The 26,435-nt window shown below is 39.5% G+C and overlaps 2 protein-coding genes across 3 annotated transcripts; both read right to left on the bottom strand.

Moving 5' to 3' along the window:
• Nucleotides 1-2,940: 2,940 nt before the first annotated feature.
• Nucleotides 2,941-12,783, bottom strand: lztr1 (leucine zipper like post translational regulator 1). Of its 2 annotated transcripts, none has more exons than XM_084727992.1 (19): nucleotides 12,151-12,783; nucleotides 11,990-12,052; nucleotides 10,640-10,696; nucleotides 10,458-10,537; nucleotides 10,209-10,317; nucleotides 10,004-10,087; nucleotides 9,861-9,918; nucleotides 9,613-9,752; nucleotides 9,316-9,517; nucleotides 8,411-8,521; nucleotides 8,138-8,230; nucleotides 7,952-8,047; nucleotides 6,976-7,165; nucleotides 6,709-6,878; nucleotides 6,110-6,393; nucleotides 5,164-5,313; nucleotides 4,431-4,536; nucleotides 4,229-4,309; nucleotides 2,941-3,805 (listed from the first exon to the last, which is right to left on the bottom strand). In XM_084727992.1, the coding sequence occupies exons 1-19, from the start codon at nucleotides 12,300-12,302 to the stop codon at nucleotides 3,689-3,691; spliced, it is 2,343 nt and encodes a 780-aa protein (XP_084584118.1). In that variant the 5' UTR covers nucleotides 12,303-12,783; the 3' UTR covers nucleotides 2,941-3,688. The 2 variants fall into 2 exon arrangements, with proteins under 2 accessions (XP_084584118.1, XP_084584119.1); XM_084727993.1 differs by having other exon boundaries at nucleotides 6,976-7,162.
• Nucleotides 12,784-16,786: 4,003 nt separating this feature from the next.
• Nucleotides 16,787-23,876, bottom strand: gal3st1a (galactose-3-O-sulfotransferase 1a). The gene is made up of 3 exons (XM_084727989.1): nucleotides 23,530-23,876; nucleotides 19,448-19,615; nucleotides 16,787-18,652 (listed from the first exon to the last, which is right to left on the bottom strand). Exons 2-3 carry the CDS (start codon nucleotides 19,603-19,605, stop codon nucleotides 17,503-17,505), a joined length of 1,308 nt encoding a protein of 435 aa, XP_084584115.1. The 5' UTR covers nucleotides 19,606-19,615; nucleotides 23,530-23,876; the 3' UTR covers nucleotides 16,787-17,502.
• Between the last annotated feature and the right edge of the window lie 2,559 nt (nucleotides 23,877-26,435).

The following is a 26,435-nucleotide window of genomic DNA, read 5'->3' as shown; positions in this document are numbered from 1 at the left end:
AAAATGGGAGATAATCCAGGATTGCAGCACGACAACAGACATACTGTTTTGTTTCAGTGTTCAATATCATCTCAGTGAACAATGAACTCTGTTTTTAGATGAAACCAGATATCTCCAGTGGGATTCTGGGCTGTGTGCACACACAAGTGGACTTAAATGGATGAAACATGAGCAAGCTGGACATGGGGGGTACACAAGCAAAAAAAAGAGGGAGAATCAAACAGCTGTGGGGCTGCGAAATTCAGCCCATCTTCAAAGTTGTAATTATTTCAGATGATTTGTTTTACTGATGTCACTGGTGAGACTTCAGTTAAGACATTTACACTCTAAGGACATCCAAAGAGGCGCTTTTGATTGCCAAGTGTCTCAAGTATCTGGACTATGAATAGCACTTTGTGCTCACTGCAACGGTTCTTACAACAGAGTCCAAAAGAGTCCAACACTTTGTGAATTCCACTGAGAGTTTTACAGATCTTGCAGTACAACTGGCAGCGAACAGAAAATTCAGTCTTGTTCCTCTGCATTTAGGTCAACCTTTTTTTCTCAGTCCTATCAACAATTTTTACCATATAACTTCAAAATAAAACAACTCAACCATCTTATTCAAATCATATCTAATGCAGCTTTGGACCAAATATCTAAACTTTTACCATTTAACTGAAAGAACTTCGGCTCCTATAATTTTCTTACTTGGAAACTACTTTTTACTTGGATCAATAATGGATTTGGACATTTTCTGGCTGTGAGGCTTTATGGATATAATTACACCATAAATCATGGTCATATTAAGCTATTGATCCTTACAACTCTGTGACTGTTTTTCCTTTGCTTTAGTGCCAAAAATATACTTCAGTATAGCATATTTTTTGTTTGTTTGCTTTTGCACTTTTGCATGTTTGTCTGTGTGTTTTCGGCGTATGAAGGTTGAGGGAAGGGATTGGAGTTATGAAAAATACTACAACCTATCATTGTTGCTGGTTATTGTACACTCACTTGAAATAAATGAAATGCAGTTTGAATGTTTAAGGTTGGCCTGGCTGTCTAGACTTCTGTAAAATAAGTGTTTTAAGTTGTAAGACACTGCAATTTATATAATAGGATTAAAATATCATTTAGCTCACTCGAGTATATTAAAATCTTTGCAAATGCAGAACTTTGCAGACACTGAAGAAATTCACTCTCTCAAACCAAGGAGCATTGTTTGACTTTATCATCCATAGATCTGTGCAAACTGAAACCTCTGAAGGACGCAGCTAATTCAATAAAAGGTCAAGACTTTAACCTTCAGGTTTTTTCACATGGTGTATAGGTTACATTGGCCTCAGTTTGTGGTAAGGGTCTGTGTAGGAATCTGAGATCCGTGCTGGTGTTCAATCTAAAAATATTTGTTTCTTCCAAGACTTTTGGAATGAACGGCATCAGCGCTGGTTTTTAAAACATAAATCTTTAAGTTGCTTATTTTGAGGAATCCAGTTTTAATTCAAGCTATCATAAATATCACAAAGCAGGGATACTGGCTGGATGACTGAGCAGACCGTGGCATTTAGATAAGACTGCCAATCACGCCAGTGGAGCCAGCAACGATATAGTTCAGCCTCGGCTGATGCAATGTAGAAATAAGGCTGGGTCAGGCTGCAGAGTATCTGCTGTTTGCTTGGCTGAGTGTAGGATTTAACAGATATATTAGGTCAGTGGGTCCATCAGATTTATGATGGCACAGTCTGGTAACCACAACAGGGCCCAATGACAGGGCTGCAACTCATAATTATTTTCATTATGGATTAATCTGCTAATTAATTTAAAAATGAGTAGTTTATAAATTGTAAAAAAGAGTCCAAAGAGACATCTCCAAATTATTTCTTTTGACCAACCAACAGTCGAAAAACACAAAAACTCTTCAATTACTATCATTTAAGAAAAAGAAAAGCAGCAAATCCTTACATTTTCCTTACAGTTTTCACCCAAGGATGCTGAAATCAGGCATAGAGGTCAAGCGTTTGAAGGAGTGAGTTTATGTTCATGCCAATTGGCTAAAAGGGCACGTGGCAATGAGAGTGGACCATCTCAAAACGGGGCCTAATCTCCAAATGGATTCACAGACTCGAACAAGATTTAGTGGACAGGTTCGTCGTGAGTCAAAGGACAGCTGATTGACTGTTCATGACAACTGGCAAAAAGGGGACGAGGCAGTGGGAGTGGCCTGTAAGTAAAAGGTGCGTAACTTTTAAATAGATTCATGTTCCACGGCCAAACTAATGGACAGTTAGTCGTAGACTCTTGTGGGAGGCAACCAATGCAATCAGAAGAATTCAGACCAGCCTGACCACATCTGAAGGTATTCTGGCTTACATTATGTTTTGATCTTATGTAGGTGTAAACGCAACAGATCATATTTTAATACCAGGTGTAAATACAGGTGACACAGCCTTGCAGCAGGTGTCATTGAACTTAGCAGAAATTTCCTTTTTCCACTGTTGTGACTTAGTCCCAGTCTTTATACTTAAACCACATCAGTCAAGTCATTGTGTATTTGTGTATGTGTGAATGCACACACATGTAGATGCATGCATGCACGTTTATCAATGGCTGGTCACAGCCATTGCAATTTTGTATTTGTTGCTTGAAATATGACTGAAACAATTAATCAAAAACAGTTTTGCGACTAATGTTCTATCAACTAATCGATTAATCGCTGCATCTCTAGTCAAACCTGCTTTTACAGAAACGCTCATGCAACTTTTAGCACATTTTAACGTTTATGGATAACTGCCAAAAGATGATTGTGCAAAACCTTTAATTGCATAATTAGGTTGTTTACTCAGACAGCTAAAAAGGCGCAATGGAAGCTCTAAGAGAATGAGATAGTGTGGGTATAAAGAGTTCAGCCCTAAAAAAAGGCACAAAAGTCCAGAGTGGAGTGAATACTCAGGACAAAATGACTTATTTTGTATAAGATTTATTAAGGCTTTAAATACATGAAACCCACGTGGGTAAATATTTAATAACAGCATACTGATGTCACTAAATACACGTTGCTATATAAAGAGAGCTCATCTGTTAGTAATGGTAAGAGGTGATAAGTTTTACAAATATGTGTGCCAATGACTAACATGAAACAAAACAAATAGCTTCAAGACAGACATACATTCTGATTATTTTCATCATATCATGATTTTGATTCCTTGCAACATTTAAATCCAGACGTGTTAACTGTGTCAGAGATGAGAATAATACAATAACGTGATGAATACAGATTTAGATAAATAATCCACCTTATAGTATACTTTGATTAAGTATCTGAGCAGATAACTTAAAACACGACACTTGAATATTTCTATAGTGTCACAAGTATGGATTATTACAGTCCGCTGCATATCTATCATAAATGCAGCAGCAATACTGAGCAAAATAAAACTTTTCTTTTGTGTAATCAAAATAAATAAATGACAAACTTAATATAAAAAGGGAATTTTTGGACCATTTAACAGTTGTAACTGAGCTAGAATCTGGTTTCTTCACTGATTTAACTCCTCATTGAGACGAGAAAAAATTGATACTGCATCGATAAAGGGGGGTGGAGACATGCCAGGTCCAACATAAAGAAAAGTACTGTGCGTTGGGGACGAGGGAATGACTAGAAGTAGGCGGAGCAGAGATGTATGGCTTCTGTGAGGCTCTCGGCGTCATCCTAAATGTCGGAGCCCATCTCAGCGCACTGTTTGTCTGATATGTGTGTAGCTAGAGACTCAATGATGTCCAAAAGCAGCAGCTGGCTGAGAGACCGCAGGTTGGGGAGCTTGGAGACCTTTGGGAGGGGAGGAGAGCAAAAAAAAGAAAAAAATGAGCTGTAAATTAAGACAATGAATCAAGTAAAATGAGGAATAAGCAGCACTTGATCGCCCATGCATGACAAATTAAAATAAACAGGAAGAAGTTTAACAGAAACAACAGCACTCCAGTGAAGGAGGGTGAGAATTGAGCGCTTCACTGCGTCTTTGAATAACAAACAATAATCAGAGTGGCACTTTGACCCTCTTCGTTATGAGATGAGGTGCTTGTACAGCCGGCCGGCCTGTAAACAGTCTCCACTCTACACACAAGATGGAGGGTGATCCACCGGGAGGCCAAAAGGTGTCAGTCTCATGCAGAGAAGACGAGCCTACAGGGTTAGCTCAGCTGCAGCGAGTGGGCAGCAAACCCCCAGGGCTCCGGATACCAGCCCACCCACCTTAATGAACTGGTGGACAATAATGTGCAGGCAGTGCTTCTTCATGTCCAGAGCCTGGGTCTTATCAGCCGCCTCCAGAATCTGAAGAGGAGAAGGGGGGCGAAATATTGAGGGGACAAATGATTCATGCAGCATACAAAAATGTCTTCCGAGTATGGGACAAATTAGGTCACTACTCCCCCCCGGGTAAAAACATAAATACCTGCAAGACATTCTCCACAGTGACATTCATCTCCAGATTCTGCTTACAGTAAGCCTGCAGCCTGTTGTTTGAAAACCCGTAGTAATATGGAGCAGCAAACAGATAGCTGGTTATGGCAGGTCAAGGAAGTAACTTATTTCTGTGCTACATTATAATAAAAAGCCAAAATGAAATACATGTTTTAATCTTGTCAAATAAACACAGTACTATTAGTACTTTGTGACCACAATACCTGAAAAGAAACCCATTATGATGTGGTTACAATAATGTCCACTAGATGCTGACTGTAGTGTTTTCATGGATCCCACTTAAATTATTTTTACTATAATCTTAACCTTGTCAAACCTTTACTTAACCTTAAACACCTCTTATTCTAACATAGAACCATTTACAAATGTCTCATATATATATCTATCTCAAGCTCAAGGCATATGCCTAAACATAACTGTTTTGAGTGTGTTTGTCTTGATTGATGCGCCTCTCAGCTGCATTATGACTCTCTTATTCCACCTTAACTCTACCACTTATTTTCTGGATCAGTGGCTGAGAGGAGCAGAAGCTGTGTCCCATTTCAGGGGCTGCCTTCATCAAAGGACGTGGCCTCGTTCATAATTTCTTTTCATTAAATTTGCAAAAATGTTTATTAAGCCAATGTCTTTTTAGCGTGCTCTGCCGGGGAAAGACTTTTCATCTGGTGAATGAATATAAAGCAGTGTGAATTTGAAAAGGATACAGGGAATCCTCTGGAGGCATGTTGACGTCACCGTAGTAGATATAACGCAGCATTGACTCAAAGGCCTGCTTACTTGGAACCATCTCACCGATGGAGATGTTAACCTGACCGTCCTCGGGCATGAAGGAGCGAAACATCGCCTCAAAGTAGCTGGGGAGTAGAAATGCAAACTTTAAAAAGTGTCAGATATATCACTGAGCTGAAATGAAACAAGTACAATGGTAAGAAAATTTAATCACCTCCCGAAATCATTCTCATATGATACAAAATACATTTCTTGATGTTCACTGGTTTTCATTCTAATCTTCTACTCTATACAAGTAAAAAAGAGACCTACATTTAAACTGAGGTATAAAATAAATAAAATAAAGTATAAAGTAGACAGCACATTTCTGAAAATGCCTTAAAACTGTCTAATTTTCATTGAGTTAAAGGGATATTTCAGATTATTTGAAGTGGGGCCTTGCTGTCACACAGACTTTTCCCACAGGACACCGCTGTTATCACTCAATTAGACTCTTTTGGCAAAAACATCATCACGTCAACATCATTTTACCTCGCAGACCACAAAAGTTGCTGGTCTATTGCTGCCTCAATCTGTTAGTTTGCACTATTGTGAGACTTCAGTGAATATGAACTAACCTTCTGTGACACCAAAGTCACACAATAACACGAACTAACAGAGCGAGGCAGCAGTAAACCAGCAAATCCAAGCAACAGTGGTTTCTTAACAGAACAGTAAAGCAGTGGAAATATTCTAAATATAGTGTACACTTAAACTGATATAGATTTTTTGGGGTGGCTAAAATGCATTTTCCTGCTGTCCCTCTTCACAGCAGAACATTGCTTAGCTTCGTACACTGTTACTCCTGCCGCCTCCCCAAACTGGGGGTGTGCTGACCGCCATGTGTTTAAAAGCAGATCATAAAATCTGCGTAGTCTTTACCTGGACCGAGCTGCCAGTATGGCTTTATGAGCAGGTCGCGGATGTCCGTCCAGCAGCAGGATAATGTCACAGAACTCCAGGCCGCCTCCCTCCAGGTAAGCCTTCATGTCCTGGACCAGGGAGGTCCCGATGTCCACAGGCTGGTCTGAGTACAACCTGGGAGGAGGCTGCTGCTTTCGTCGTACTATCTCTACAATCAACGGAGTGGACAGATGCTCGAACTCCTTCGTCATGATCACCTGGTTGAAGTGCGACTCCTTCACCACAAAATTAAGGCAATGTTCCTAAAGAAAAAAATTGTTAGCATAAAAGCTCATTTCTCTGTGGTGCTGCAACAGACTTGGTGCTATTAATGACTGGTTTACTTCTTTTTTTTTTGATAATATAGTTTTTATATACCTATATGATATTTCTTGCTCTTTTCTTTTTATTAAGCTTTATTTTTTTTTTCCATTCATTCAGTTTCAGCACTGCAATTATGTACATAAAGTAACACAAAGTTGCAGAGGCTTAGATGGCACCCTGAACTTCAGCCACTAGAGGGCAGTAAAAGTGAGATTTGACACTGATGTTGGTCCTCTTCAGTTATCCACATGTACCTTTAGCTGGTCCAGTTGCAGCTTGTTGGCATTTTCACAAACACTAAGAACATTCTGCAGGTCAACAGATGCCTCGATGTACTGCACACACAGCTGCTCCAGGCGGGAAAGCTTAAAACTAAGAGCTAGTTTGTACACATCCATGATTAGAAGAACATCCTGGACATGACCTACAGAGACAAGCAAAGAAAGAGCAACTTGTCAGTTTTGCTGGTCTTACATGGGGATTTCTGCAGTCACAATCTAAAGACCATTAGGAAGTGGTACCTCTGCGTGGGTACTGGATCTTGTCCGTGTAGAGGAACTGCATTAAGACTTCAAAAGGCTGGGCCTCCGCTTCCCTGATGGCTACCTCTAGCAGCGGCTGTGTTCCCGATGGCCTGTGGCCTGCTGGGATATCCCTCGGGCCACCAGCTGCCCCTTCGTCGCTCTCCTCGCTGCTCTCGTGTTTGGTCTTCTGCACACAGATTATGCAACACTTCAGTATGTAACGCTTTGTTTAACATTCCAGCAGTGATCTCTTACTGTTACAGCTATTTTTTTATATAATGTCTGGTGTTTCTTACACTGTTTGCAGCTTCAATCTGTGCGTAGAATCAACAGAGTTGATTAAACGTGGTTGTCAATGTTATGTTATTAATGTTATTCAAGTTTTTGTATTTTTTTATTCATTTTTTATTTTGTTTCTAATTTTTGTTTTCTATTCAGTTTAGTTTCAGTTAGTTGCTACAGTGGATTTACTTATTTCAGTTTAGTTTTATTGTATAAAATTGTTTCATGGGCACATGCCTGATTCTGAAACCAATTAAGCACCATTAGAAGCCTCATTTCTCATTCTTTATCAATCGTTTGCCTCTTTTTCAGTGCAGCCAATGCAATGTCTTGTTCTTCTCTTCTAAAAAAGCAAAAAATAATAATTTGAGCAGTATTTGAATATTGATTTGGATGTTGATTACTGTGGCAATGGTAGAAGTTTCAAAGCTGTGAAGCCTGTGTGTCAGCTCTAGAAATGTGACTGATGACAGAGGAGCTGGGATTATCTCAACACAATATTAGTATCATGACTTCTTCTTTTCGTGTTACTGTTTGTTCCTGGTCTTCCAGTCAATGTGAGAGTTGAGTAAAATTAATTACAGATGCATTTGCATGATTTTGTTTCACGTGTATAAATATCTTATAACAACAATGATCATCTTCCTTGTCTCAGAGGAAATGAAGTGTACTTGTACTGCATGGCTCTGACCTGTCGCTGCCTATCCCAAGCCTGCAGGATTTTCTTCCGCAGCCACTGACATCTTGCAGTCACTATGGCAATGTGCCCCAAGACTCTCTCCTCCCTCTGTAAACAACACAACAAGGAGTCAAACAGATGGAAAAATCATGTTGTAATTTTAATCAGCAGTATCACATTCAGACCACGAAAACCCACCTCGCCCAGAATAAACTCCACGTCACAGAACTGACGATTCTCCCACAGTTTGCCATAGTCCTCGTGGAGAGTACACTTTGGGTAGCAGGAAAACTGCAACAAGGATAAAATTAGATTTTACTTGACTATTAAAACAACTCTCAAAACAAGCTTTATGGTTCAAGTTCATATATTTTCTACAGACATGAAAGGCTTTTGACCAGTGTCCAAATGATGCGAAGTATTTAGAGCGAGTGCTTGCATATTTCAGCGATGAATGTGTTTGATACTAACCTGGAATCTGTACATCTCCCCGCTGCGCACGTTATTGTCCACAGTTCCTCCAAAGATGTACATAGCATCTTGAATTACAGCAGCAGCATGGAAGAGTCTCCCACTTGGCATCTAAGGAGGCAAGCACAGAGGAAATTCAGCTTTTGTATTTAAGAAAGTGTAAGGACATTGTTCAAAAGCATGGTTTCAAAATATGTATTTAAGGATTTATCAACAAATGTGATTACATGGATATCCAGGATGGAACTAAAGGAGCATCCATATTATTGTGATCAGCACTGATTTTGTTGCCAAGTACTGCCAACAACTCAAATGATTCTCGATGCATCAATGTATCTCATCCTGAATTTCCTATATTGCTGACAACAACAACAACAAGTCTATAACATAAGAAGCTGCATCTTCAAAGTACCTGGATCTGTGTGTTAGTTACATGTATGATTCGTCTCACCTCCTTATCTATGAAAACTGCCACAGATTAGGGGATTCTCTTTCCTCTCTCAGACAGAGATGGCAAAACTGACAGCACTTCCTCAATTCTTGGCTGATTAGCTTGGCTTGCTGTATTCTTTATGGGTGCAGACATTAGCTTAGGGTGAAAGCAGCTAACATCCTCCTCAAACTTGTTGCAGTAACGCTACTGAAGTATTTCACTTTTGTGAGGCAGGTTTTGCACACAGCATGCACCTTTTCTAGTCCACCTTTCCAGTAAGTTCAAGAGGTCCAAAATGTGCCCAGATAAATGCATTTTAGACTTTTTAAGGACCCACAAAAACCCTGTGTAGTGGTGGTAACTCAGGACCAACGTGTTCTTGTTTTTTTAATGTCTACAAAACACATCTGTGACATTTAACCACTTCCACTGTGCACTGACACAGTTCTTTGTGAATGCATTAAGTTCATACCTCGCTGTCCAGGCTGGGGTGGATCACCTCCCAGGTCTGAGAGTCCACATCGTAGCAGTGCAGCTCGTTGGGCAGAGTGTTGTCAGCAGCTCCTCCAAACACGTACAGGTGGCGGTCAAAGGCGACCATAGTGTGGCCATAACGTCTCTGTGGAGGCGGAGGGGAGCCCCGCAGTAAGTGTTCGGTCGGGATGCGTGTCCACCTGCAAAAAAATGGAGTAAGGATTAGTCCCATGTATCGCTGACAGCTACAGGGTGACTGACTGAAGTCTTCGGCACAAGCAAAGGCTGCACTCACATGTGACCCTTGAACTCAAACTGGAAGAGGTTGTTGGTGATTTTGGCTCCACTCTGACCAGAAAACACGAACATCTTGTCCCTGCACACAGCTACTGGGAAGTTACAGCAAGATGGAGGAATCTCACCACTCTGATCGATCTGATGGACACAAAGGCAGAGACAGAGACGTCATCACCTACAGTTCAGTGTTGTGTTCTACTGTCAGTGCTCTTCTGGTTGTAGCATAATGAAATTTATTATACTGACCTCCTCCCAACATGCATGTTCTCGATCCTGCAGACTGATGGTCCACATGTCATTCAGCCTGAAAATGGGGGGTAAAAAGGTCAATATTACATACAAAAAAAAACCTGTCAACTCTGGCAAAGGCAAAGAAAAGTCAAGCATACCTGGCATTCCCATCATAGCCAGCAAATATCCACAGTTTATCACTATAGACTGTGGCCCCATGTGCAGACCGAGCCACTGGCAAGCTGAAAGACAGACAGAAAGACTGAATCCTGATATCCTACTGGCTGAGTTTCTACATGCTTTGAAATGGCTGATATAAAAATCTATTGTAGAAACACAAATTAAACATTGTAAATACATTACCTCCCCTCCACTTTCCATTCAGTCCACTGTCCTGTTGCAAATTTGTACTCAAAAAGGTCATTTTTGTTTTTCAGGTTTGAGTTTGAGTAGATGTCTCCAGTGTAGCCACCTGAAACATATTAAATCAAGCATTATAGCAAACAATTCATTTCACAAAAAAAGAATTATAGCATCAATATCACCTGAGTTTAAACTGAGTACAAAAAAAATGACGTTTGATTGTGAAGAACATAAGCTTGAAAACCTTACCAAAAACAAACATGCTGCTGCCATAGACAACAGCTGAATGGTGATATCTGGGAGCAGGTGGAGTTCCAGTGGTGAAGGCTCTGTAGAGAACATCATATACATCATGTATATATCATATAAATCATATTACATGTCTACAATTATTTTATTTGCTCATTTATGTTGCACTGATGTAATCTTACCGACACCATGAGCAGTCCTTCACATCAAAGCGGAGCAAGTCATTCAACATGTTCTTCCTATTAGGTGACAGAAAAAATTTAAAATGCATGTGATGTAGTGCAGTGGTTCTCAAATAAAAAATATCTATTGAATTATTTATTTATTTTACAAAAGGCTTCATAGTTCAGGGAGCAATATTTTACTTCGAGCATGCGTCACTCACACATCCCCATTTAATTTTGGATAGAGCTGGGTGATATGGCTTAAAAGTAATATCTTGATATTTTTAGGCTATGCCTCGACATACCATATATATCTTGATCACACATTTTCTCTAAAATCAATTGATTCTCAAATTGTGCAAACATACTGTGATCTTATAGAATATAATGAATTGCTCCACATTAACCTCCCAAACCAGCAGGGCTGGGCCGATATGGACAAAATCAATATTGTGACATTATTTAAAGATGACTATTGGCGCATTCATGAAATATTAACACTAGAGCCCGACCAATATATCAGTTGACCAATATTATCGGCCCAATATCGGCCTATCACAGTATCAGCACATATGTTGTAAGATATGTGCCTATATGAAAACTTTTTCAGCGGAAAATAATGTACATTGTTTTTATTTCTTAGCTACATAGGCAGCAATTTATGCGTATTTGATCCTTTTTTCAATTCATTTTTAATATTTGTGTTTCATTTTATTTATAGTTATTATTACATACATTAAAGACACCGGTTAAAGTTTACTGTTTTAGTGCCCTGGTGTAATTTTAGACAATACACTTTATGTTAGACTGTAAAATATCCTGTCATATATTTGTCCTAAGTGCTAAACACTTTTGAGGGGTCAGTTTATTCAATATTCAGTAAATTATACTCTGTTTAAAGCATATCGGCCCATACACTGATATTGCAATTTTTATTACTCCTTAAAAAATCCATTATCACTTGGGCCCTAATTAACACAATTATTTTTAAGATAAATAATCACTTGCACTGTGGAAAGACATGGGACTTGAGACAAATAATAGAACAGCTAGAACAGTCTGATATCACTGTACTGTAACTCAGCCTATAAAAACCAAGAAAACAAAACATGTATGCCATATCAAAATATAATTATATCCAAAATCTAAGATGACATTAATCTAATACCATGATATTCATACCTCGCACTACCAATATATTGCACTTGCACAGCACTAATAGTGGAATCTCTATATACATGAGAGGATCCCTGGTATATTTTCTGTTTTGTAAGGGGTCATTAGCTGAGACAAAAAAAAAGGAGATCACTGATGTAGTGTGCAATGTGTATAAAGAAAAAATGCCAGTCAGTGTCCAGTACTACTCACCCATTGTCCCCTCCAAACACATAAATGGCATCCCTGTATGCCACAACAGTGTGCTTGCTGCGCCTAAAGACAGCAAACGGCAATAACGGTGAATTAAGGACATGCAGACATGTTCAGTGAAGTCAGGAAAAGCTGCAGCTACTCATCTGTCAACACGTTACCTTGCACCAACAAACTCATCACAAGGTGGGAGTCTTCTCCAGCGATGAACGGTCTCAAAAGGGCCAAAGTTGAGCGTCAGATATTCCACACTGTCCGAGCAACTGTGGTCGAAATCAACACTCGGGGCCACTTTAGTTGATTTGCAGGACATTTTGTTGCTAACTCATCCAGCTGAATCATTTCTCAGGGCCACTCATCTGCAGGGACGTCCTCAGTGAACGCCATCGTTAAAGTCAGTCCTCCTAATGTTTCTGACACCTGTATGACCTGTGCACACGAAGCTTATATCCTCTTTATTTACATTAGAGGATTATGATCTTCCCCGACTAACAGTTTAGCAACAAGCGATGCTAAAAACTTACACTAGCCGCATAGCTAGCCTAGCTAGCTAGCGTTAGCTTTGTGCAGCAGCTGCTAAGCTACAAAACAAACAGCAAACAGTTACAGCGAACGAAATTTAACGAATTAATCCTAATACTAATACACTAAAATATCCGCCTGATATGGTGAAATACTTGAGCTCGTATATATACTTAGTGAATAAGTACGCATCTGAAAGCATTAGTCACGAAAACTAACGCTAAACTAACAAAACACGGGTGCTGTCATTAAAGAATCGGCCGACCACGCCCCCGAGCCGACACTGCTGAGTACTTCACTTCCTGTATGTAAAAAAACAGGATTTAACTTGGCCATTTAACCCTCATAGGCAGTATATAAAGTGTATACTGTTAGTATAATGTTTTTAAATGTTATAAATGTAAGAGAGGCATTAATGAAGGGTCATAAATTTACCATTTTTTTTCACTTACTACTATAGCTCATTGCATTAAAAAAAAAACTTTGCACACTTGTCTAATGTATAAAGTATGTTTATATTTAACCAGTGGTGGACAGTAGTGAAGTACATTTACTTGAGTACTGTACTTAAGTACATTTTTTTTATCTATCTGTACTTTACTTGAGTATTTGTTTTTTTGGAAAGTTATGTACTTTATTGTACTTTTGACTCCACTACATCTCTAGGAAGGTTGTTGTTACTTTACATTGAAGTCAGCTGTTGGTGTTTTTTCTTTTCTAAAATGCACTTGGTCACATGCTGTGTTCCTCACAAAAGGAAACCGATCACAGTAGCTCCTCTCAAATGGGATTGATGTAAAAGTGGAAATTCGTCATCCAGGCACACTCTGTAACAAGAACAAGCAAGCTCTCCCTCTTTCATTCAGACAAAAAGCGGTAATGGCAGGAGAAAGACAAAATGAAATCTCAAGATGGTGTTATAATTATTAATTATTCCAGGTAGCTTTTAAAGTTGGATTGTTTTTATTGGGGTGAAACATACCACATAATTAATGTATATACTGCCTCTGAAGCCAGAAAGAAATCTTAACAGACTTGGAGAACTCCTTACAGTTATCTTCAATCTAATTTTATGATGTGATTTTAATACAGTTACATCAGAAAATGACAATAACTGTCCTTTTTGTTTTTGATTGTATTTCTATGCTGAAGTTTTAATAGGTGTTTCTATAGGCTTTGTGTAGCAGAGTGGTTCTACAAGCAGGTCAGTGCATCATTAGATGGTTTCAGAGAGTTACAAGCTTCTGTAAATGCATCATGAAAACAATACAGCATGCACTGATATTAGAATATGTACTTTGTAATTTGTACTTTTGAATACTTAAGTATTTTTAAAAGCAAGAACTCTAGTACTTTAACTCAAGTAAAATTTTGACTGAGCAACTTTCACTTGTAGTTGAGTAATATTTGACGCGGAGTATCTATACTTTGACTCAAGTACTGGGGTTGAGTACTTTGTCCACCACTGTATTTAACATTTCAGGATATTTATAATGTATTCTAGTATATTCTTTATATTGTGTATTATCAGGATATTATAAATAAGTGACTCCCAAAGTGTGGGCTGCAGCCCAGTGGTTGGTGAAATGTAAAAGAAATAACTAAAACGTTTTTAAGTTTCAATTTTAGACGTTTGAAAGTACCATCATCTATGTATGATTAATGTTATAGTTATTAATGTGAAATAGTAATCAGAACTAATAAAACAAAACCGTGGAATTTAAATTATGTGTTATTCTTCCTTGGTACGATAAGTCCAGTGTGTTGATCAGAGTTGTGATTAAAGGTTTGGGTGGGCTTAAGAAGATTTTCAGATTTCATATTGGGTTGTTTGTACCTGATTCATGGGTAAAGAAGAGTGTTTACTTTCTGACTCCCTTTCCAAGCTCTCAAACCTCCAAAAATGTGTGCAACCTATTTCATAACTGAGCTGACTAACATTATTAGGTCCATCTGTGTCTTTCCTGCTATGACAGGTGCTGTGAAGAAGCTCGAACAAATCAGTCAAAACTCCTGTAAGGGCACACAGAAATCTGCATTTGGCACATTTGGAAAAACACAGGTGTTTATAATAAAATTCATGAATGTTAAAGATGAGCCATAACACTGTCATGGCTTATTTGTAACAACTGTGATTTTCATTTTATGATGAGTCAAAATGTTGTGAAAAGATTAGATTTTTATTGGGGTGTTCATTGCTGACAATGACCATCTACTGCATACACCTTCTCTATATTTATATGTTTTATATATATACATATATACACTGAAATAAAGTTTTCTTCTGAAATTATGCAGTCTTGGACTTGAATTAGCATACCAATAAATAAAGAATGTAATATATCTTCATGTCCAAACAGTATTTAATTGTTGTGTTTATACAGTTTTTGTAAGAAATACTACCCCTCCTTGGACTTTATCATGTTTTATTTTCACAACTGTAATTAATTAACAGGTCAGCTGACCCATTAATCCATCTTTGCCATTTTGGTGTTTGGTGTATTATCTGCATCTCAAACTGCATCTCCAACACTGGTTGGAAATAGCAGGTTGTCTTTGTCCATATTTTTATGAGATGACATATTATTTCAGCCTATTCAAAGATGCTAGGATGTTGTATGTGTTCATGCACAATAAATCACTTGCTTACAGAAGTAAGGATGAAACAGTCACATGGAGAGGAAGCTGTCAATTTTATGAATCAGACAGTACATTTAATACATACAATATTACATGTAATTTTCACTTTATTTTGAGGATAAAAAGATTATCAAACATTGCCAGGAAAAATGGGCAGGTGTGTGGAGGACAAAACCAATAAATTACATATTGATGAACTGATAACTGATTCCATTACATGCAAAACACAAAATATTTAATACATAAAATGACAGAATAAACAAATGTAAGAAAAGAAGAACAATAAATGAGGGATGCAGTGCATAAACAGGTAATGTCTTTCTCAGTTTAATTCCCTTTACATCTGCAGGCTAAGATTACAAAGCTGTGTAAACACATGTAGGTGGTGTTAAACACTGTTAGTCATTGTCGTAGTGCCTTTCTAGACAGGATTTACCTCACTTGGCTGACAATGAATTTTATTTTTGGCTCACGATGCAACAAAGTCCCACCATATCATCAATGTGCCTGCCAGAACGCCTGGCAAGGGGGAATGCTGTTACTGCTCTGTAGAAGTGAAAATGTAATATCATATATGCCTAGCAGAAAACTCATCAATATATCATGTGCTATAAAAACTGACAAGGAAAGTAAACGTGTAAGGAAATGATTTTTCTTCTTGATTGCATAGTGCTGTGCTCAAATTTTAAATTATTGCATATCATGCATATTATATATCAGACCTTTTTCATGACATTTTGACATGTCACTGCCGGAGAAGTGATGTGATTTAGATGTACCAGTTCTGGGGTCCCGGAACGAGCGATCATTAATGTGATTAGTTGCGTCTGTGTCATTCCTGGCAAGTGAAAATGCCTGCCATTAAAAAGGCCTGTATTTGCTCACTGTATGTTTTTTAAAATGATATCTGATTTTGTCCTCCACACACAACAAAGTGGGATGTAATACTTACATTCACTATTTTCACATCTGTATTTAAGCCCTTAGTTGGCTTCAGTCTCTTAGGAATAAAGTATTTCAACTTCGGGGGGGGGTAGAATTCAAAGAGAATATTTAGCTTGAGGGGAAGTGCCATTTATTCATTCTGTGTTCAAACAACCTTAAAAAATTGGCAGGAATGGCAACATTTTTGTCTTTATTGCATTAAAGGGCTTATACAAATTAATCCTGAACTTCACTGTTCACTCATTAGCTCACATATGACAGTAAAAACATTTAAATTCTTGGAAATTGACTCGCGAACATAGAGAACAATACTAAGTCTCATCTGCGTGTGGTAAACTGGTTCAGTATTTGTAGATTGTGAAGTCTACAATATTTATTTCTAAAGCACCATTGGATACATTATAGTGCACAATCATATGAAACGCAAACAAGTCGATGTGAATACATTTCAACGAAATGAGGGAGGTCATAAGATTGAAATGTGACAAAATTATTTAAAGGGATAGTTCAGATTATTTGACATGGACTTCTAAATAGTCAGCGTACGACCTACAGTACGTGGCGCTCAGTGCGCCCCAGTTTGGAGTGGAGGAAGCTGCGACTGAAATTTCTCTACAGATATAAATAAATAGCTACCTACATACACAGGAGTCCTTGGTTAGAAGCTCAGCATTGTACTGATGCAAAAAAAGTAATTTAGTCACATAAAAAAGACCTATCCAGAAAAATTTAAAAAATCAGTTTAAGTGTATTCTATATTTAGAATAATCTCACTGCTTTATTCTGCTGTCAGACAGCCTTTTCCAACAGGAAACTACTGTCATAAAACACAAAAATCAACTCCATAGGCAAAATCTGTAATTTTACCTCACAGAACACAGGAGTTTCTGGTCTACTGTTGCAAAACTATTTGTTTGTTTGTGTTAAAGTGGGACAAAGTCACACAAACTTACAGATCGAGGCAGTGGTAGACCAACAACTCCTGTACTCCACATGATAAAATTGCTGATTACACCTGTGGAGTGTGGTTTGTTTGGATGGGGCGAAATTTGTGTCATTTTCCCATTGGACAAGGCTGTGTGACCGCAAACTAAAGCAGTGAAAATATTCTAAATATAGCACACACTTAAATGGATGTTGATTATTTTTTAAGTGGCTAAAATACCATCTGTTGCTGACCTTGTCCACAGCAGTTCATAGCTTCTGTGCTCGTGTCGTGAGAGTGTGCCGACCGCCATTTACTGCAGCTAATACACTGACTAGTCAAGACATATCTCGTATAATCCCACATCAAATAATCCAAACAATCGCTTTAACCTTTCACTCTAACAGCCACACAATCAGACTCCTCTTCTCTTAATACAGTCAGTCAGAGCTGAATTGGCCCCTCTTGCTCACATGCCTAGTCACCAGTTGATGATGTCTCGGACATGGCCCCACAGCTTGGTGATCCACAGGTTAACCCCAAGCTCTGTCAGGTACTGAAGCTCTGGCATCAACATCTTACGGCACAACTTCCGATGTGCCTTGTCCACATTCTTCTTCAGGTTGTAGCCCATGATGGACTTCTCTCCGATGGGCTGCCAGGGCTGCATGGCCGTCTCCTGGATGCTGCCAGCTTCTACAGCGTGACCCCCTTCGATGCAGATGGATGCCATCTCCGCATTCCTTCTCCTGAGCTCTGCCACATCCACAGCCATCCGCCGACGTCCGTATGCGTCTACTTTCCTCCAAAAAGTCTGGTTGAAAATCTGGTATAGCTTCCAGTCGAGAGCGTTCCACTCGAGAGCCCTGGCCCTCAGCTCAGGGGTCAGTTTGGACACCGTGGATCCCTTGCGGGCGTTGAGCTTGAAGAAGAGCAAGTCGTCCATCTCCCAGCAGAGGGCATCCTTGAGCAGGATGAGTGATTCCTCGAAGTATTCCACCAACATGACCAGCTGAAAGCGGTCCGTGATGAACTTGATTCCCTCGTCCACCCGCGGATCATCCAGCTCCAGAGTGTTGTCCTGCCCAAAGTCGAAGAACAGCAGATTCTTGAGGTAGAAAGAGTTGAAGCCCTCTGGATCAAAGTAGTAACGGGGGTCACGTAGAAACTCCGTCAGCTTGTCATCGCCTGGTATCTTCCAGGTAAAAGGCACCAGACGGCCAAAGTAGTGGAAGGACGACTCAAAAAGCTCTGCGGGGTCTCGCAGGATAGTGATGTAGGAGGTGTCCATAGGTAGCAGCTTGGCCACCTCGGGTGCATTGAAGCGCATGTGATTACAGATAACGTTGAAGCACATTCCAGGTCTGTAGTCTTTAACCTGGGAGCGCTGGAAAAGAGAGGGATAGAAGAAGTCATTTCTGCTGTCGGGGAAGGCAAATTTGAGCCGGTGTTTCTCTCCGAAGCGGAAAAGGATGTTGAGGAAGGTGCTGCTGGCTGTTTTGTGGGTCTTCATGAACATGATGTCCACTTTAGGAGTGCAGGTCTGTCCAGTAGTTTGCTGTGAGCTGTTTGTGGTTGGTTTCGGGTGGATCTGGGACGGGCGGTGGGCACATGAGTAAGGCACTGGAACCCTACAGACAGGAAAACAAGAAAAACAACCAAATGAAAAATGTGCTGATAATGGTGATAAAATTTCCCCCCAGTAAGTGGGATGGTATGAGGCTCTGTTCATAGTCAGTGTGTTACCTACAGTCAGTGCTGAATGAACATGAAAAAACATATAGACCAAAGTATCGATGTGATATAAAAACTTTGTCTGATCATATAGGATGAAGTACATGACTTGACACATGCAGACAGGATGCTCGTTGCAGTTCTCATGTGTTATGGTGCATTCAATTTTAACTGGCAAGTCAGAACTTTACCCCTTTAATTTGATAGTACAGCTGAAGTAAGCACAGGAAAGGAGGAGAGAGAGTCGGGGGATGACATGCGACAAAAGGGCCACTGGAACCCATGGATGCTGCAGAGAACAACTTCAGTACATGGAGCCAATACTGTACCAACTGTCAGTTAAAATGTATGCTATATTTAGAATATTTTCACCACTTTACCTTGCTGTCTGACTGGAAACAAACCTTTTAAAACACAAAAGTCACAAAATAACAGGAACAAAGTAACAGTTTGAGGCAGCGGTAGATGAGGAATTATGTAAAAGGCTGTCTGATGGCATTAGAAGGTAGTGAAAATATTTTAAATATAGTGTACACTTAGACTGAATTTTTTTTTTTGGTGGCTAAAATATATTTTGCTGTTGACCATGTCCACAGCAGTACATTGCTTAGCTCCAGTGCTGGTACTGAGATATCCCAGCTTTACATTATGCTTTCCACAGATTACATGCACACCAGTGTGATGAGTCTTACTCAGGCAGGCTGAAGTGCATCTGTGGAGTGGAGAGGCAGTAAAGCAGGATCATGCAGCTGGTCAGGAGGGTACCCAGGACCAGGCCTTTGCACATGGACCTCCACTGCCTGCCTTGCTTGCCCGCCATGGTCCGGCAGAATCGAGGACCAAGGACCATCAAGGACCACCTTGACGAAAACACAGAACATCATCATCATCATCATCATCATGGCAGCATGATAGATACAAGACAAATTCAGCATAATAATGCTTTATAGCTCCATACAAAAGTGACAGCAGTGTTTGAAATTAACTAATTGATTAACTGAGAAAAATAATGACAGATTAATCAACAATGAAAATAACTGTGCCGCCCGAATTTTGAGATACTACCTCAGTATTTCTAGATACTAACTCACTGTTTTGAGATGATACATCATTATTTTTGAGAGGCCTTCTCCTTATAATGACTTACAGGATCTTTTTTGTCATCACATTGGTGGAAATTGGCTTCCGTAAAATTCTGTTTTGCTGTTGTTCAAAAAAAATACTGTGACGGAGAGGAAAAGGAAGAATTAAAGTTGTTTTTGTATGTGATGCTGTCATTCACCCAATTATTTGGGTAAAACAACTTAAAGTGATCCAGTAATGGCAGCTCCTAAAACTGTAATTTCTTGAGCAGAGTACAGTCCTGTCGTCATCAGGTGGACCATAATTTAAGGTGCTGAAGAATATTTACCCACTGGGAGGTTCATTCTAGGTGTTTCTGACAGTTTCTGGTTTCATAAACATTTTAAACACAGGGTGTGGTTAAAATTGTACGGTGAGCTACAAAATGACATACTTTGTGACTTGAAATGACCAACACTGTGTTTCTCCACAGCCCCATCAGATAAATAATGCATTAAAGTGGAAAGTGATATTGCACCCCCCCACCCCAGCGAACTACGGTAAGACGAGCCACCTGCTGACTCAGCAACACAAGAAACAAGGTGACATCTACCACCTGGAATTTGCAGCATTGTATGACCTAATGTGACCACAATACAAAGAGAGATGTACTGTATAGATACATTACATAGGTCAAGCTTGTCTTCAGCTGTCCTTGCATTATTCAAACAACCATTATTATTTATTTTCAATAAATGATGTAAAAATGGCTGAATGTCTCAAAGAAAGTGCTCTGAATTTTTACTTGTATTTACTTATTTTTATCCATGATGAGCAGAATTTACTCCTCTCTTCCTATCAAATAAAAACACTTCTGGACTTCTGGTTACTACAAACTGTGATGGACAATGTACCTTTGCAGCAAAGAAGAGAGCGAAATCAATCTTTTACTCAAATAGAAATAAAAACACTAAAATACATCATAGTTCTGCATCCAACATCCCACTTACATAAAAGTATTGTCAACAAAATGTTAATCAACAAAATATACTTAAAGTATCAAAAGAAAAAGTGCTTGTTCTGCAGTAAAATTGCTTGTAAATTATTTAAGATTAAGGTCACGTTCCATTTAGTGTAGCAGAGCCTTTCCAATTAGCTGACATGCACAATAGCGGCACTCTGACTCTGTTTGACCTGAATGTAACAGAACCTTAATTACTACATGTCATTAGAAACACCTGTTTACACTACCACTTCAAAAAAACATGAAAAAAATGAAACAATCTCAGATATTTAGAGGGGAAATGTCTCTTTAGTGGAACTAGACGCTATTTTTTCTGAGTCACAAGGCAGTAAGGTTAGGAACGACTTGTTTAACCTAATGTGTTGTATTTTTGATTTTCATAATTAGCATTGTAACCGGTAATTATAGTGGCCAAATAATGTAGTGTAGTAAAAGACAACATTTCCCTCTGAAGAATTGCCTCAAAGTTGCACTTAAATACAGTATATAGATGTTTTTATATTTCCATCACTGACAGTGACATACGGATAGATTTGCAAGGATTGGTCAATTAATCAATTAGCTGATCGAAAGAAAATTAGTTGCCAACTATTTTAATAGATTAATCATTTCTTTTTCAAGTAGAAAATGTCAAATATTTGCTGGTTCCATCTTTTAAATGTGAGGATTTGCTGCTTTTCTTTGTCAGTGATGATTTTGAATTAAGAGCCTTTGAGTTTTGGACTGTTTCTTGTGACAAAAGAATCAGTTTGAAGACTAAATGATTAATCATAAAAAAAAAAAAGATTAATTGATATGGAAAATAGCCATTAGTTGCAGCTCTACATGCAGGTGTTAAGACATCTTTGAAGGTGAATCACCTCTGCATCACATGGAGCAGATGCTACCACCTGTAGTCACATCATTAAATTGTATATAACGTGACTGCTTCCTGGATGCACTAATACTGTTTGATGTCTTTGAAAGCACATATCAAACATGACAAATATTTTATTAACACGTGTTTTTTTTTTTTTTTTTTTTTTTATGTTATCAGTATGTGACAATGCAGTAGATTTTTTGGATAAGTTGCTGATTTCATCTTTATTACCGCCTGGGATGAGAAATTTTGTTCAGTATTATTGGTTTGTCAACGTTTGTGTACATTTAGAGGACAAAGTCAGAAATCTGAGATAAAGAATTCAATTTCAGAATCAAACAGTTTTCCATTTTTTTTCCATCTGTGTTTGGAGTTGGTGTTTTTCCCATCATCTGATATGATGTTTGGGGGCATTTTCCATTTTCATCCACACAGTTTGCCCGCGTCCAGATCTTCACTCCACCAAGTTGATTGATTCTCTGAATATGGAAATCGAGTGTAACAGGTTGACAGCACTCAGCTTGTTCAAAGCAGCAGAAAAAAATATGCTTGAAAAATTCAAAACCAGTGTCTCCAAAAAACAATCACAACCCGGTTACTCAAGATAGTCTGCACTCCTTGCTGTGAGTGGTTTCTTGCAGAAATTATTTTATTTCTGCAGTAGAATCTACCGGAAGTACTTTATTTTCTACTAGAAAGAAAGTAGTCCCTACATGAAACTGCTCACAACAAGGTGTGTGGATTATCTCAAGTAACCAGGTCATGAATTTTGGAAAAAGACACTGGTTTTGAATTTTTTAAGTGCCATTTAGTCTCATTACACTGGAGAGAAAACAGACATCTCTACAGCTGATATCTCCAAAACTCTGCAACTCACACCAACATAGACTTTGTATGTATGTTGATGTCATTTCTGATTCTGAGTCCCTCCTTTTCTGTTAGAGATAAAGTTACGGTACTTTCATCCGTGATCGTGATGTTTAATGAACCCATGATGAATTGTGACACCGTTTTGAAAGTCCCAGTCTAGTCTTAAGTATGGTGTCCTTTTTTGGTGTCCAGTGAATCATTTATTATTCAGTTTTGTCCTTCATCCAGCTTTGAGACTGATGACTTCAGACTCCATGTGTTGGCTTGAGTTACTATGTGTGCCTCAGTGTTATGAACTGGTCAGGTTAGGTTCAGTCTTATCATCTGAGCATTGTTCAAACATTGCTCTCCAAACACGGCTAAAATGGCCTTTTCTGCTCTTTGTCTGGACGGCATGAAGGGGCTATTATGTAGGCATGTGAGAGAGCTTTCTGTCCGCTGTCCGAAGCCACTGTGATGGGAGACATTCGGGGAGAAGGTGGAACAGTTCAGCCTGACAATTAACTGAAAATTTCTCTCCCACTGCCTGCAATAGTGTTGATATAATTGTTTGCTTAAACTTCCCCCCAAAATAACTGCCACATTATGTCAAAGTATGCCCTTGTGTGGGATGTATATTAGTAGAAGTGAAATGCTTTCTCACCTATGAGAGATTAGGAGTTCCTACAATATTACAGCCCACATTTATTCTGTAAATGTTTACTCTGACTTTTGTATGGCTTCAAACGAAACTGAAGACAGATTTATTTATTGTTCTTGTATAATAGGAACTCAAGGCTCAATAGTACTGCAAACATGACTGAGTTTAGGGCTATATTGATATGTGATTACACATCTGAAGGTGTTGGTAAGTATAATAATGTCTCAGCTATCATCTAATATATAAATAAGACTGTTATTAATATTAAGAAAACACAAAATAAGATAATTTTGGAGAGAAAAATTGCAATTTCTCTTACCTTCATACATGAATCCAATGATAAACTACTGGACGTGCTTCTTATCCAGCTGCATTGTCTCCCTCTTCCTTTGCATCCAGTTCCAGATGACTAACACAAGTCGATTTCCCTCCTGCAGCTGTTCTTATGTCTGATCTTGACATACACATGCTGTTATAGACCCGGCAGCACAGTTCCGCGCTCCCCTTATCACATGTCCAGTGCCATGGAGCTCATTCATCTGGTTGCTGCTCCTCTTCTCCTCTTTCTCTCCCAATGCACACCTGATGCCTCGGGCTACCTGCCTCCACCCGCCCCCCACCTCAACTTTCAATTCCAAAAGTGATCTCGCTGAATAAAGCACTGCAGGGAGGCTCATCTAGCCACCTCTGACGTCATGCTCTCTGTCAGGGGACGTACACTTGTCAGTGAGAGTTAAAAAAAAAAATGAGGGAGGGAGGGAGATAGGGAGAGGGAGGGAGGGGGGAGAGAGGCTGTATAGTCCCTTTTCTGTGTCTACATACAGAGGGCTATTGAGTGTGGACACTGGAGTCTGAGCTGCAAGCTGATAGGAGGGGTGGAAAACAGCATAAAAAGAACAAATGCAGAAAGCCAAAGCACAAAGGCTGTGATTGTACCACTTGATCAGGACTGCTCTGTCTGTATTGTTTGAAATGCTTATTTAGCACTGGTGTCTACACATGCTGTAGGCGGAGAACATACACAGGACTGTTATTAAAATTTGCACATGGAAACGGCAATTAATTAAACAAACTGAGCGACCTGCACAGCCCGGGCTGTCATCCAACAATGGAGTGCATGTGCTCGAGCTAGTATTTTTCCATTTATAAAGGACCAATCGTTTTCTCAATTGTTTTCTCCAGTGTTTGCACTAAAATCTACACTAACCTATTTCTGCCAATGCGATAAAAAAACATCCTGTAAGTCATTATAATGAGAAACATTCTTAAAATAATAACTTACATATGACTTAGAGTCAGTATCCAGGTCATTATTTTGGAGAGATTCTAATTTTTTCGAGATACAAAGTCATTATTTTCAAGATTCAAGATTTTCAAGATGTTTAGTGTCACACTGGTTATTAAGTACAATTGTGTGAAAAACTTAATTTGGGAAGCTGTATTGAAGAGTAAGTTAAAAAGGCAGGTAGGTTAAGTAACAAAATACATAATAATAATAAGATAAATATAAATAATAGTATAAAATAAAGTAAAATGTGTATTAACAAATTATAATGTAAAAATACTCAGAAGTATAAGTAGGACTCAGTGCAAAGACTTAATAATGTGCAAACAAATATAGAAGCAGTGAAGGTTGCATATTGAACATTATTGTTTTTTTGGCCTGGGGGAAAAAAACTGCGGGCAGGATGGAGAACAGGCTGTTGTCAGGGTGTGAGCCGTCCTTTATGACCCTCAGGGACGTCCTGAGGCACCGTTGGGTGTACAGTTCCTGCAGGCTGGGCAGCTCGCGCCCGCTGATGTGCTGTGCTGTGCGAACCGCCCTCCCCAGCACCTTACGGTCCATGCATGTGAAGTTGGCATACACGGTGGTGAAGCAGCCTGTCAGAAGGCTCTCTGCGGTGCCCTGGTTGAAGTCCCTGAGGATCTGTGGCTTCAGCCCAAAGGTCCTTCTGTGCCTAAGTTTGTATCGTCTCTTCTGGGCCTTCCTGACTACAGCGTGGGTGTAGGCTGGGCCTGATCCTTGTGGATGTTGGTACTTAAGGGTGTCCACCCTCTGCACAGCTGTTCTGTTGATGGTGACGGGGGGAGATCATCCTCATAATTGCTGTTGTCGTCTGCAAACTTCGCAAAGGTGTTCGAAGCCTTTGTTGCCACACAGTTGTGGGTGAAGAGGGTGTGTGGGAGGGGGCTGAGAACACAGCCCTGTGGGACCCCTGTGCTGAGGGTCAGTGATTAAGAGGTACAGTTGTCCATTCTCACCATGTGGGGGCGTTCCATCAGAAAGTCCAGGATCCAGTCACACAGTGTTCTGTTCAGACCTCAGATCCTTTAACTTACTGACGAGCCTGGAGGGCACTATGGTGTTGAATGCTGAACTGTAATCCACCAACAGCATCCTCACATAGGTGTCCTGCAAATTGCAGGGGGGTTGAGACTAAGTCATTACTTTGAGATACTGCTTCATTATTGTGAGATATTAACTCATCATTTTAGCAACTAAGTCATTATTATCAGATGCTAATTCACTTTTTTTAGATAAATTATTTATTCATTATTACCACATGCCAACCCATTATTTTCAGATACAAACAATTATGTTCGGATACAAAGTTATTTTTTGAGAGGGTTTCCCATTTTCATAAGTTGCATGATCTTTTTTCATCACAGAGATGGAAATGGGCTTTCATAAAAAAGCTCTCAGTATCTTAATTGTGTGAGCTGTGAGTTATGATGCACAATAAACGTGGTATTTTGTGCTTGTGGACCTGCCACTTTCAATTCAATCTTGTGTGCAAGACAACAGACAATTCAATAGAGAATGAAATGAACATTGAACCATGGGAGACAGTCCATTTGGCTCTGCAAGCCAGGATGCAGCAATATGTGGTCATAACGCTTCATCCATTACAGTACGTTGAGCGCTCTGTGTCTCACCACACTGTGACCCTGGTGCATGAAAGGCGCACTGGATTCGTGCTGCTCATCCCACACTCGTCACGCTCAGGCACGACACTGCTGCTTTTGTTGAGCAGGGCGCGCCTTGGCCCGCAGGCACCCAGAGTGCCAGGCTGAGACCCGGACTGGGCGGGCATGCGTGGAATGCAGATCAGGGTGAGAGGGGGCAGGGAGTGTCACAAGCTGAATGGAGAGATTGAGGAGAGCGGGGCATGACTGGCCTGGCCTTCGGCCCACCACGATCACAGCAGCATCTTCAGGAGGGCA

Source organism: Lutjanus erythropterus, chromosome 10 (genome assembly GCF_056507025.1).
Source record: "Lutjanus erythropterus isolate fLutEry1 chromosome 10, fLutEry1.hap2, whole genome shotgun sequence".
NCBI lineage: Eukaryota > Metazoa > Chordata > Actinopteri > Lutjaniformes > Lutjanidae > Lutjanus > Lutjanus erythropterus.
The sequence above is the reverse complement of the archived record's forward strand: the minus strand, read 5'-3'. Positions and strand labels throughout refer to the sequence as shown.